This window comes from Anabrus simplex, chromosome 3 (assembly GCF_040414725.1).
Source record: "Anabrus simplex isolate iqAnaSimp1 chromosome 3, ASM4041472v1, whole genome shotgun sequence".
Lineage (NCBI taxonomy): Eukaryota > Metazoa > Arthropoda > Insecta > Orthoptera > Tettigoniidae > Anabrus > Anabrus simplex.
The window spans coordinates 159158841-159172906 of NC_090267.1; the positions used below are offsets into that span (position 1 = coordinate 159158841).

The window sequence follows — 14066 nt, forward strand, 5'->3', positions numbered from 1 at the left end:
TTCATGTTGTGAATAAATGTTTTACACGTTCAGCTTTGTGATACAGCTGAGAAATGTGACTTTTTTACTCCTTAATATTGCCACGCAGTGCATATTAATAAAATAAAACATTGCCTAGTACACACTCCGACTCCCCATGAATTTAAATACAGTTTCTAGAAATTCCGTTAAGGAAGCAGATAGACAAAAATTATTGTAACTTTTGTACACCTAATTCAAAATAAAAAATTTGAAGTGTACAGACAAAATTATCAGTTTATTAAGCTAAGTGTACAGTATACTGCTCATTCAGTTTTGATGGGGGCTATTTAAGTACACTTGAGCAATGTTGTCTGTAAGCAAGTTGAGACAAGATGCTTGAATACGGGTGTAGCATGACAAGGAAAACATTGTACAGATTTCTATTTTTAAATTTTATTATACTGTACCACAAATGCAATATCATATTTTACACATTTCTACTGCACCCAACTGAATTTTGTATTTGAATAATCCTTTATTGTATGTGCTCATACATAATGCCGACTGATTATACAGCAAATACAATGGATTCATTTCTGAAGATCATCAAGTTTGTAATCACTACGAAAAGTAAGAATAAGTACAATATGTCAGATGTAATACTTTATTTCAATGTCTCCAAGACAGTTACTCACAGCCTTTGCTTAAAAAAATGTACCGTACTTATGGCAGACTATGAACATCGAGTGTCATGTCTTCATACCTTTATAACAATGAATATAAAACTTTTGTCATGCTTTGAATGGGATGCTGGTTCTGGACTAAGGAATGTACATGATAGACTTAGCTGGAAAGAAAAAGTCCATATGGGAATAATCTGCATCCCTGTTTCAAAATTCTATACTGGTACTTTCTTGATTATAGCCTGATTATTTTAACACTAACTTATTAACAATTATTCAGGAAAAGTTTTCAAAATGCAGCAATAGCTATTTATGTCTAAGGCCACCATCAAAAAACACACACAAGGTAGAATTTAATGTTATTGCAACTTTAATGGTGTTTCTAAAAACATTCTTCCTTTTCTATAACATTCTCTTTCATCACTATAATCTAGAGACCTGATGACAATCTTCCTATGATAATTGCTTTTCGAGGCTGGCAATTTCTCACGTAGGAAGATAGTTTATCTTTACCATGACAGTCTTGGTGGAGTCGGATAAGCTATAAATACTCTATGTAAAATATAAGGAATGTAGGAAGGCCATCAATTATGTATCATAATCCTTTCACTAGCAAGGATTCAAATAATTTTTGTTCTGTACTGGCCATCTTATCATTCCTAAAATCAAATAATTATTCCTGTCACCTTAATCAATAAAAAGTACACTGTGAGAACATTTGTCAATTGATATAGTAGCTTCAGCTCTTATTACTAAAAGCTTCATAGATGTTGGCACCAAGAAGCTTAAGTTTTCCATCAAGAAGAAGTTGCTGTATCCAAGGATCTGGGACATCTACATGGCCAGCATAATGAGCTAGACCATTCACAATAGGTATTAATTTAGCCATTGGAACTGATACACTGTTAGGATGGACAAAGTGTCCAATACCATTCATCTGAGTACAATCTTTAGGCTTCTCTGAGGGTTGTCCAGTTTGTAAGGAAATGTCACTTTTTATTTCTGTGATGGTCAATGAAGGAGCATTTAGAGAAGATTTCTTGATTTCACGTGGAGTAAAATACTCTGCAATACGATCTATAATATGTGAAAAACCACGACTAACAAGGGAGGAAGTAAGAGAGCGTACCTCATCGCTTTCCAGGATATCGATGGTTTCTAAAAGCATTACGTTCAATAGCTCAGCATCCTTACCTTTTAAAACTCCTGGAATCTTTGACTGATCAGGTGGTAAAAGGAAACGAGCCATATTTTTTATAGGATCATTAGGATCATTAGAGATCACTGCTTGTAAAGACCAAAAAGTTTGTTCTGTATCATGCAAATTCAACTTATCTTTAAGAGAAATGTTGCCTAACACATGCTGGACCTTATCCTGCACCAATTTGCAGAGTTCTACAACTCCTTGATTCATAAAGTGATGACATAAAGATAAATACTTTTCCTGTAAAGCATTAGAAAATCCCCCAGGGATTGTTTCACAAGAGTCTCGGAACATGTAGCCCCCAATCAAGTTCAACTGGATTCGTAATGTCACAACAAACATAGTACAAGCATACACTAGGACAGCAGCCCGTGTAAAAGCAAAGATTTTGAGTTCCTCCCAGAGTACAATCTTATCAGGATGGCCATTTCTAAGTTTACCTACTATTTCCTCTGTGTTCATGGTTTTCACAATAGCCTCACCAATCGTTGGAGCCAAGGACAGAACAGTTTGATTACAAGTCCGCTCAGTACTTTCAAAGTGTTGTTGTTTCCTTGTGCGCTCCATGAACTCCTTAGTCTCTTGTTCCTGCCATTCTCGGAACTTTTTTTGAGCATAACGTGTTGCAACAACAATACTTCCAACTACAATTCCAGTCACAATAAATTTTCGTCGATGACGATTTACAAAACTCTTTATACTTGAAAACATGGCAATTAAAAAAAGTTATAATAAAATGATATAATACACAACCACGGCTCAACTGATAATCATCTTTATGCTACATTCACTAACCACATTTATTTTTTCTTAATTTAGCTGAATGGTATGTCTGGTGCCACTGCTGCAAAATGATGGGTTTTTTCAAAGCGGTTCAGAATGAAGTTCGTAGTGTCAAGAAATCGTTCCACACAGTTTACAAGGCAGTTTTCAGTCTTAATCTCAAGGCGTGATCCTGGCTTGTCAATACACAATTCCCAACATGTATCAGTAAGGCCATGCACCAAAACCTGGAACAAAAGACTTACAATCTTAATTTATAAAACTACTATTTACTACTAAAGAAAGACATTATAAATCAGCCAGATATAAAAATAAAAATAAAATCTCAGCAGTTTGAGAGCATGAAAAATTACAGTAGGTAATTTTGGGAGTGGATATTTTAAAACTATAACTGTAACATAGCACTATAGATTCTTTATATACCATCAGGTTCTAACATGACTTACAGTGAGCCAGTCCTTTTCCTGACAAGCTGTACTGTTGGTGGATGTCACAAACATTTTACCCATGAGGGTTATTACAGGATGTTTTGTAATTGTCCCATTCCTTTCTACCAGGACACACCACACAACAGCTTCTCTAAGAATGGAGATAGCATGAAAGGAATGTAGACAGAGGAGTTTGGTTGTAAACAAGCTTAGGAGATGAATGACATTGATAAAATAAATAAATAAATAAATAAATAAATAAATAAATAAATAAATAAATAAATAAATAAATAAATAAATAAATAAATAAATAAATAAATAAATAAAAACAATAATAATAATAATAATAAACAGAAAAAATCACAGCAGATATTGTTAAAAATATAGCCTTCCAAGTTTAAATAATTATAAAATGGATGGTAACAGATGAAACCGTGAAGGAGACAAAGGAAAAACATATGATGGGGAGCTGAAGGGGATGATTTTAGATATAACACTGTTGGATGGGGAGCAAATGAGCAGTGAGTATAACAGATCAACAGGAGACAGTGTATAATGGTAATTACGGAATGAAAATAAGTTTAGAATTGTGTAATTCTTTCCTTTTGGTATTCAGTAATTAATGGCAGTTTTTATCCTGTTAGGGTGTTGAAGGATAAAAACATACTGTAGTACTACTAAGTGAAACTGTAGTGTAGCAGTATATTAATTATGTTATTGTTGTTTGATCCTTGTGCAATATTCTAGATTATATTTCTTTCACTTATTTGCACAGAATAAGTTATTTCATTTTTTCTTTCCTTTTTTCTGTAAAGAATGGCTAAGGAGTGCAAGTGTAGGAACAGTGGGTGTAGCCAAGCATTAAGGAGTTTCAGGGAGATAATTAGGATTCTCTCAGAAGACAGGAAGGAAGATATGGGCTCCCTCAAACAATGTACAGAATACAGTAGGTGTACAAGAGGGACGGGAAGGAAAGGGAGGAATTGTAGAAGACAGGTGGTCTAATGTTTTAAGGGGAAGGAGACTGCAGGCTAAGGGCTCTATTCAGGATCAGAATTCAGAACAGGTTTCTGTGAGAAATCAATACGAGTCACTACAGGTAAAACAACAGAGGGAAAATGAGGAATAGGAAACTGTTGCTGAGAAGTGTGCAAGTAGGAGGAAGGGAAAGGGTAGGAAAGGGAAATAAGAAATAGATGATAAGAAACGACAGGTTGAGTAGGGTCATGGGAGGGAGAAAAGGGAGGAGGAAGTAGCTTCTGCAGCTGTCAGGAAAGAAAGGGCTGACCAGGAAGGGAGGGGATCAAATGAGGGGAGTAGGGTTGAGGCTCTGGTCAAGGGGGATTCCATTATTTGACATGTGGAGAAAGTGCGAGGATGAAAGGGAACTAGGGTAGTGTTACCCAGGAATTAGGTTAAGGCAGATGCTGAGAAAAGTAGGAGAGGAGGGAAAGGAGATGGTGGTAGCGTTTCACGTTGGTACCAAAAACGTAAGGCAAGCAGGTATATGTACATAGTCCTCTCCGTGTAAGGACGTACCCTAAGGGTGCAACTTTACCTTTTCTCCCCTGTAATATTAAGGTATTGATTTATAGTTACTTTTCTTGCTGTTGGGTCTTTTTCAGTGTCGGTAACCATACAGTTTAGGGACCCTATTTGCCGATACGACATCTTACATTTACCGTTAATCTGGCACGTTGGCAACGTTCAATCACTGTTCTAGCGTGAATTGCGTGTTGCCACCGCATTGCCGTTAAAGTCACTAGTGATACATTTGCGAGAATATTTAAAGCATATTTTCTTTTTCTGTGTGATTATAAATCTATTTGGCCAATACCAGGTAAGTAAAATTGTGGCATGTTCGGATAATGCATTTAATAACATAGTTTGTGTGAAATGATGAAAGTGCTCAAATACGCCAGTCTCATGTCTAGATCTACCGGTACATGACATACGAGTAACTCTTGCGGGACGAAATTTTGGCAGTAGAACTTATAACATTATTATTTTCAAATCCGCAGTGAACTTGAAAGCTGACCTAATTTCCGTTTACGGAGCTTGGCACATTAGTATACCTATATGTTTCCTGATAAGCTTGAAGATATAACCAGCCTGCAGGCTGAAAATTTGCCCAATAATCTCTCTCCTTACTGGTTACCGGTACCGTATTGAAGAGAGAAGGAAATGTTCGCGCAAAAGAAAGGTAAGTCATTGGATGTCTGGAACTTTCGAAAATCACACTGCAAAGACTTATTAAATAAATTACATCGTTTAACACGCCCCTCTTTTCAAGAATATGGTTAAAATTCGCCTACTGTATATCAAAATAAAGACAGATATATGTGACATTAATTTGAGTGTGCAAGTGTGTTTATTTCCTTAATTGAGCTCATTGAGCGTGGAAATCGACTTAATTATGAATATCTTGATTTATTTTATCTTAACTTTTATCATTTACTAGGGTAGGGAAACATTCATTATCGGTGTTTACATTGAGGTTAGTTTGTTATGGTTATGTCTGGTGATTTTAATATGTAACCAGGCAGGTTGGCAGCAGTGATCAGCCATTACAAAAAAGAGAAAAGAAGAGCATCGGGCGGCGATATTTACTTTCTGGGGTATTACCTTACGTGGCGATTACTATAACTGGGAATACGTGGGATCTGGTATATGCAGCACGGGTGAAGTTTAAGGAAGCGGAGATTGTTATCAGTGGAATACTGTGTAGAACGGATACTGACTGGAAGGTAATCAGGGATTTAAATGAGACTATGGAGTGGGTATGTGGGAAACTGGGAATGAGATTTCTAGATGCTAATGGGTGGATGTCTCCCAGAAGTCCAACCCCTCGTCCACGTCGTGGGAGATGGGTAACGTTGGGAGTAAAGGTGAAGTACATTGAGGACCTTGTGTGCCTCAGGACCGCTACGGTAGCTGTGAAGCCCTTACAGGAACCCTAAAAATACTGGCTAATGGGGCTCTGGTGAAGCTACTGCCTTGTAGTATAGGAAGTTGGTTTTTCAAAGTCTAAGGAAAGAATCCCTGACAGAAAACCAGCACACCTAAATACTATAAGAGGCAGCCCCTCCACTGGGCTTTGGGTGCTGTGGGCTAATAACTTCCACACCCGAGAATCAAGTATTACAGAAACACATACAAAAGTAAATTGGATGATATCTCGATGACAACTTTTGGAATGAAAACTCGGACTCGAATTGGTTTCTGGAATGTGTGAACAATTTACGAAGGAGGAGAGTTAGAACAGATTTCAAGGAAAAGGATTGCTATAAGATGATGGTGCTTAGACTGAGTGAAACACGATGGAATGGATTTGGAGAGCGTCAGTTGAGAGGTGGCAAAATATTATTATATTCAGGAAAGGAAGAAGGTGATGACCACCAAAGCGGAGTGGGGCTGTTGCTGACAAGAGAAGCACGAAAATCCCTCCTTTACTGGAACCTTGTTTCAGATCGTATCATTACAGCAGGGTTCAAAACAAGAGTTAGAAATATTCATCTGGTACAGTGCTATGCACCAACAGAGACAGCAGAGCTGGAAGAGAAGGACCATTTTTATGGACAGCATGAAAGTGTCTTGACAAAGATTAAGAAAGAGATCAAAATGCTAATGGGTGATTTAAATGCCAAGATTGGAAATAAAAATAACGGGGTGGAAGAGTTCTAGGGAAACACGGAGTGGGAGTCCAGAATGACAATGGTGAGTGCTTTGTTGAATTTTGCCTAAATAACCATTTGGTGATTGGTGGATCAATTTTTCCTTACAGGACATGTCACAAAGTAACATGGGTTCCGCCAGATGGGAGAACTCCAAATCAAATGATCACTCTGTAATCTTCCAGATGTGAAGACGATCCCTCTTAGACACTCGGAACAAAAGAGATGCAGATTATGGAAGCGACCGTTACCTGGTAATAGCTGAAGTATGAAGTTAAACTGACGATTGCTGCAGTAGACCAAATAAATAAGCGACGTGGAAAAAGAAAATTCAACATCAAAAAAATTGAAAGATGCTGACATTAGAAAGGTTTTATAATCAAGCTGAAGAATAGGTACAGTTCACTTGATCTAGATAACACAGCAGGAGTCCCAAATGAAACAAGAGTGAATGGGAAATGGGAAAGGATAAAACCAGCCTTCCTGAAAACAAGTGAAGAGATATTGGGATTCAAGCAAAACAGGAGAAAGATATGGATATCAGACAATACACGGAAGATAGAAAAGATTTTAAAACAAAGCTAAATCACTGCAAAGATGAAACAAAGAAAAGGAGCTTGAAAGAACAGTTCAGTGAACTGAACCAACAAATAAAGAAAGCAGCAAGAAATGATAGAAAGAATCAAGTAAATAGCCTAGTAGAGTTGGCACAGGAGGCAGCACTTAAAGGAGACTCAAAACGGCTCTACAACATTACAAAACAGCTGTCTCAAAAGAAATTCAATCAACACAGGCCAATAAAATACAAGGAAGGTATGGAGCTTACGAATGGTGAAGGACAAATGAGAAGACGGAAAGAGCATTTCAGAGAAGTGCTAAACAAAGTCATGCTACAGGAGGATCAAGGAGAGGAAGACTGTCAAGAGGTTCCGGAAGTGAGAGTGAATATCAATCTGCCGACGAAGAGCAAGATCATAAAATCACTGAAAAGCTGCAAGGCAGGCACAGCACCTGGCGTGGATAATATTGTGGTGGTGTTGAAGGTAGACTACGAGTTGACAGCTGAGATGCTTTTGCCATTGTTCGAAGACATATGGAAGACGGAGACACTCCCAGAAGATTGGAAGAAGGGCATTTTGATAAAACTACCAAAGAAGGGAGATCTGACATGTTGCACCAACTCGCGAGGAATTACACTCTTGTCTATACCAAGTAGAGTTTTTTCGAGATTCATACTGAACCAATTGAGAGAACCGTTGGAGGCTAAGATCCGGAAAAAGCAGGCAGGTTTTAGAGAACACTGATCCTGTATAGACCAAATAAATAGCTTATGAATTATAGTTGAACAGTCCATGGAATATCAGTCTTCACACTGTACTTGGCATTCATTGACTTTGAAAGAGCTTTTGGTAGTAATGAAATGGCAAATGGCTTTTAGTGCCAGGAGTGTCCGAGGACAAGTTCGGCTTGCCAGATGCAGGTATTTGGTTTGACGTCTGTAGGCGACCTGAGCATCATGATGGGGATGAAATGATGATGAAGATGACACATATACCCATTTCCATGCCAGCAAACTTAACCAATCATAGTTAAAATTCCCGACCCTGCCGGGAATGGAACCCGGGACCCCTGTGACCAAAGACCAGCACGCTAACCATTTAGCCAGGGAGCCGGACAGCTTTTGGTAGTGTACAGCACCAAGCCCTCTGGAGAGCGATGCAGGGATATGGGGTTCCAACGAAAATCATCAACATGGTAAAAATACTATACAGAGGTTACACCTGCCAAGTGAAACATGGAGACCTTCCAGAGCCCTTTCAAATAGAGTCGGAAGTGAGACAAGGGTGCCTGCTCTCACCTTTGCCGTTCTGGCTGACATTAGATCAGGTCATGAGAAAAGTGGTTGAAGGGAAGCTGAGGGGAATACAATGAGGGATGACGAATCGTGGACTTTGCGGATGATACATGTCTATATGACTGAGACATATGACAGAGAAAATGAAAGACCTCGAAACGGAAGCACAATTGGTGGGACTCAAAATAAACATTGCCACAACAAAAGAGCTAATGATCAATGTCAGAAATACGAACCCACAGGTATTAGAGAATGAGATATAGCGAATGGACAACTTCTGTTACCTAGGAAGTATTATTTCTAGAAGTGGAGGGGCAAATAATGATGTCCAAAATAGAGTAAATAAGGCCAAAGGGGCCTTTGCCCAGCTCTGGCTGGCGTGGAAGTCCAGAGAATTGAGAACAAAGACTATAATGAGAATCTTTGAGACAAATGAGAAATCAGTGCTCTTCTGTGGGTGAGATATGGAAGACGACTGGAGAGAGAACACGCAAGGTCCAGACTTTCATTAACAGATGTTTAAGAACCATCCTAGGAGTGCGATTGCCAGATATTCTATCAAATCAGGAATTGTGGGAGTGTACCCAACAACGCAAGGCTGAAATCTAGATAAAAGAACGTAAATGGAAATGGATAGGTCACATATTGCGTAAAGGTCCTGAGAGCATTCCAAAAAAAAAAAAAAGGCTCTTGAATGGAATCCACAAGGGGCTAGAAGAAGAGGGAGACCAAGGATAACATGACGTCGAACAGTGGAAGCGGAGTCAGTTGGGAAGTTCTGGAAGAATATCAAAACTGTGGCAGCAAATCGAATCAGATGGAGTGCACTTGTATGCGCCCTATGCTCCACCCAGGAGTAATAGGAATTAAGTCAATGGGTGGGTAGGAGATAGAGATCAGTGCTCAGATGGCCTCCAATTAAATCGCAGTGGTTCGTATGTTAGAAAATTTGTTTAGAAAGGTTATAGGGAGGTATATTCAGGGAAACACGGTGGTCTAGGGAGCGGTGATTATGGTACAGGGAACTGGAAGTCAAGTACGGATGACATAAAAATGTTAGTTTTGAACTGTAGAAGTATTGTAAAGAAAGGACTAGAATTATTTTTAAATTTATTTTTTGCTATTTGCTTTACGTCGCACCGACACAGATAGGTCTTGTGGCAACGACGGGACAGGAAAGACCTAGGAATTTGAAGGACGTGGCCGTGGCCTTAATTAAGGTAGGCCCTACAGCCCCAGCATTTGACTGGTGTGAAAATGGGAAACCACAGAAAACCATCTTCAGGGCTGCCGACAGTGGGGTTCAAACCCATTATGTCCCGGATGCAAGCTCACAACTGCGCAGCCCTAACCGCATGGCCAACTCGCCCGGTAGGACTAGAATTAAGTAATTTAATAAACATATACTTATCAGATATTGTAACAGGAGTTGAGTCATGGCTGAGAAATGATATAATGGATGCAGAAATTTTCTCACGGAACTGGAGTGTGTATCGTAGAGATAGGATAGGAATGGTACGAGGGGGAGTATCCATTCTGCTGAAAGAAGAATTTGTAAGCTACAGAAGTTAGAGATGACATACATGAAATTCTAAGTGTAGGACTCATTTCTTAAGATAATAGGCAACTTGATGTCTTTGAAGTGTACAGACTGGGAAAGGGTAGTGCTGAAGCTGATCCAGAATTATTTGATAAGATAATCAGCTATGTAGGAAACGATATGGAAAGGAATGTGATTGTAGCAGATCTCAATTTACCAAATGTCAAATACGTTAATATGGGAAGGACAGGTGACTCAGAAAGTGATGGAACTAGAGGGAAGAATATTCTGGATGTGGTGCTGGTTAAACCAGATGAGCTCTATAGAGAAACCAAAGTAATAGATGGTATTAGTGATCACAGAGCTGTTTTTGTTGTAGTTAAAAATAAATGTGATAGAAAGGAAGGTCTTAAAAGTAGGACTATTATTCAGTACCATATGGCTGATAAAACAGGCATGAGGGAGTTTAAAAAAAAACTGATTGGTGGAAAACAGTAAAAAAATGTAAACAGAAACTGGGATTAGTTTAAAGCAATTGTTGAAGAATGCGAAAAAAGGTGTGTACCTTTAAAGGTGGTCAGGAATGGTAAAGACCCCATACATTATAACAGAGAAATAATAAATTTTATTGCATATAATGTGCAAAATTTGCATATTACATGAAGTAAATTACAATTCACTCATTTGTGCAGAGCAAAATTGATTCAGAGAGACTGTTCTCTTCTTGCACTTCATTACGTGACATGTACCACACTGTTCATTGAACAATACACATACACACTCCTGGCTAGTTCGGTGGTAGGATTTCTTGGCACAGATACGGTGGTGAAAACTGTGTATTGCGAAGTGTGTCACCAAATGTCCCAACTCATATTCCTCTTTCATCCAATCCCTATTTATCAGTGCATCTGTACTGTAAAAGCTTTCCTCCATCGAGTCTCTTTTCTCTCGTAGCTCTCGTAACAGTTCCTCGTATGCCAGAGTTTTCTGTAAAAGCATTTGTAGTCTTAAATCCTCTATCAAGAAGGTTTGCCAGGCTAAAACATATACGTACCGGGATCAGGTGAATTTAGATACCCCTAGGACCCTCTTAAGGTATCTCGGTTTCATGCTTTCCAGTTCTCATAGTTGTTTACGTGATAGGTACTCCCATATTACTTCTAATCCGTATGTGAGCGTTGGTAGCACTTTGACTTGGAAAAGTTTCTTGGCCGTCTCCTTTTGATATTCTTTGCAGATGTTTGATTTCACTTATGCTTCTAAGTGCAGCAGCTAGTCTCTTCTTTAGAGTACTGAGATGGTCATCCCAGAGACTTGTAGTGTGATCCCTAGATATGTGAACTGGTTTTTCGGTGTTAATGTATGTCCCCCACATACAATGTAGTCCCCTTTTGATAAGCGTCCTCCTCTCCTGAAAACCATTAATTCTGCCTTCTTTACATTCATCCTTAGCTCGTTGTCATCCACCCATTGTGTGATAAGCTCCATTCCGTTTTCCAAATATTTTATGTAATCAGCGGCTAGTGCCATATCATCCGCATATATGTATATGCTTACATTTTGTGCTCCCTCTTTGATTTTTGTAGGGAGATCCTGGGTCAGTGCACTGAACAACAAAGGACTCAACAGGTTCCCTTGTAGCACTCCGATGGTTTGATCTATCCAGTCTGATTGGGGGTACCCCGTCACTGATTTGCCGCTAGTATGTTAGCTATTAAATTCGTCATATCCGAGCGTCCAACGAGGCTTTCCAGTTTCTCGATTAATTTCCTTCTACTGACAGTGTCAAAGGCTTTGGTGTAATCAATGAAGATTACATACTTCTTCCCGTGGGCTTGTGTTCTTTCTTGTATGTCCTTTAGTAGACAGCTCGCCACTATCAGGGTGGATCTCGTTTTCCGGAATCCAATTTGTTCATCAGGTAACAGTGGTTCCATCAGGTTACTTATTTTCTGTGCTAATAGTTTGGTGCGTATTTTAAATACCACCGATTCTGTAAGATTCTGGTTTGCTCGTGTCTCCTTGTCCATTATATAGCAGCATAATGACTGCCTTCCGCCATGCATTACGTACGTTACCAGATTCCTCGCACTTGTTCATTAGCATTGTCCACAATGGTTCTAGGTAGGATAGTGTAGCTTTTAGATGTTCTGCGCAAGTCCGTCTATTCCTGGCGTCTTGTTTACCTTGGTTGTTGAGATGGCCTTTCTCACTTGTGAAGATAGTAGTTCTTTCTATCACTTGCCTCTCCTCTAACTTCGGTCTGGTTTCCTTAAGGGCTAACAGACCTCTCATATGATTTTCCCAGGTCTCCATGGGTACGTCTGCAGTATATCGCGGCTGCCGTGGTCTAAGTGCCTTATAAGGGTTCTTCTCAGCATCCTCTACAAGCTTTTCATCTTCCTTTGCCCTAAATTCCTGCTTTTCCAGCTTTAGTAGCGCCTTGAATTTTTTCCTCACTGTCTGGTAGCATTCCAGGTCTCTTTTGTCTTTCGTTCTTCTAGCTATGTGCATTTTTTTCTACTGTAATTCGCCGTTCAAGGTAAGACTCCTTGTCAAACCATTTTTGCACTTTCCTGGTGTCCTCCCTTGCTGCATTTCCTTCTTCGAAGAATTTCGTTATTCCTGCCATGGCCTCCTCCAGATTTCCCTCGCTGATATCTTGTAGTAGATGGCGGACAGTATGGAAGGGCAAATCAAATGTGCCCTAAGAAGTTTAGTGAATATCGCAGAAGCAGGAGGCTACCTACGGAACGACATGAAGGAAAACATACATCAAGCAGTGAGTGTCATCAGGGAATGTTTTATAGCAATGAAATGTGCTGTAGGTGATAAGAACGAGAATAAGGAAATGCCACAAAATGAGGTTAAGGAAAAATAAACCTATCAGATAGAAGGGGGAGCAGACAGCCAGTCAGAGGGACAACTAGCAACATCTGTTGGCTCAACGCATGAAACTACAAGGAGTAGCAGCATGATCCTGACACCTAGCGGGAAAAGCCAGTACGGAGCAGACAGTCGATCAGAGGAACAGTCAGAGAAATCTACCGGCCCAACTCAAGACACTGCAAGCGGCAGCAACCCGAGCCTGACACCTAACGGGGAAAATCAGTATGAAGAAGAGAGTCGACCGAAGAGACAACTAACATCTGTTGGGCCAACACGGGAAACTGCAAGTAGCAGCACACAAAATCCGACACCTAGCGGGGAGAATCAATACAGAGAGGACGGCAGAAAGGCAATCATCCGACAAGAAGGACAGATAGTGACATCTACAGACTCAGCGCATAGAACCACAAGCAAAAACAATACAAACCCAACATCTAACGGGGAAATACAATACAGAGAAGATAGCCGTGAGAAATCAAGCGACAATTGATATACCAACAACGCGCTTGAAGCAGATCTCAATCGTCGGAACGCACCTGCTACCACAGAGAAGTAGAGAGACTGAGGAGGAGGTGCAGACTGGAAAGAAATAGAGTTAGAAATGGCTGTGGAAGTACGGAGAAATTGAAGGAACTTACTAGGAAATTGAATCTAGCAAAGAAGTCAGGTAAGGTTAACATGATGGCAAGCATAATTGGCAGTCATACAAATTTTAGTGAAAAATGGAAGGGTTTGTACAGGTTCTTTAAGGCAGAAACAGGTTTCAAGGAGGACATTCCAGGAATCATTAATGAACAAGGGCAGTATGTATGTGTAAAGATTGTTGCTTACAAGGATAATGTCCAGATAGAGAAGGTGACCACTACTAAAGTAGTATTAAAATTTAGCTATGATAACAACAACTTCGCCACAAGTAAAGACTAATTACTTACTTACTTACACCATACACTCTCATGAAGAACAAGGTACACTTGTAGACCAAAAGGTGGCATCTCATACTTATTTAAAGCAACTCTCCCTCTCTTTGAAGTGATACACATTTTTTAAAA

The 14066-nt window shown here is 39.5% G+C and overlaps 1 protein-coding gene across 1 annotated transcript; it reads right to left on the minus strand.

The window, feature by feature from the left end:
* Positions 1–235: 235 nt before the first annotated feature.
* Pex3 (peroxin 3) lies at positions 236–2704 on the minus strand. The gene has a single exon (XM_067142796.2). The coding sequence runs from the start codon at positions 2557–2559 to the stop codon at positions 1384–1386; it is 1176 nt and encodes a 391-aa protein (XP_066998897.2). The 5' UTR covers positions 2560–2704; the 3' UTR covers positions 236–1383.
* Positions 2705–14066: the final 11362 nt, after the last annotated feature.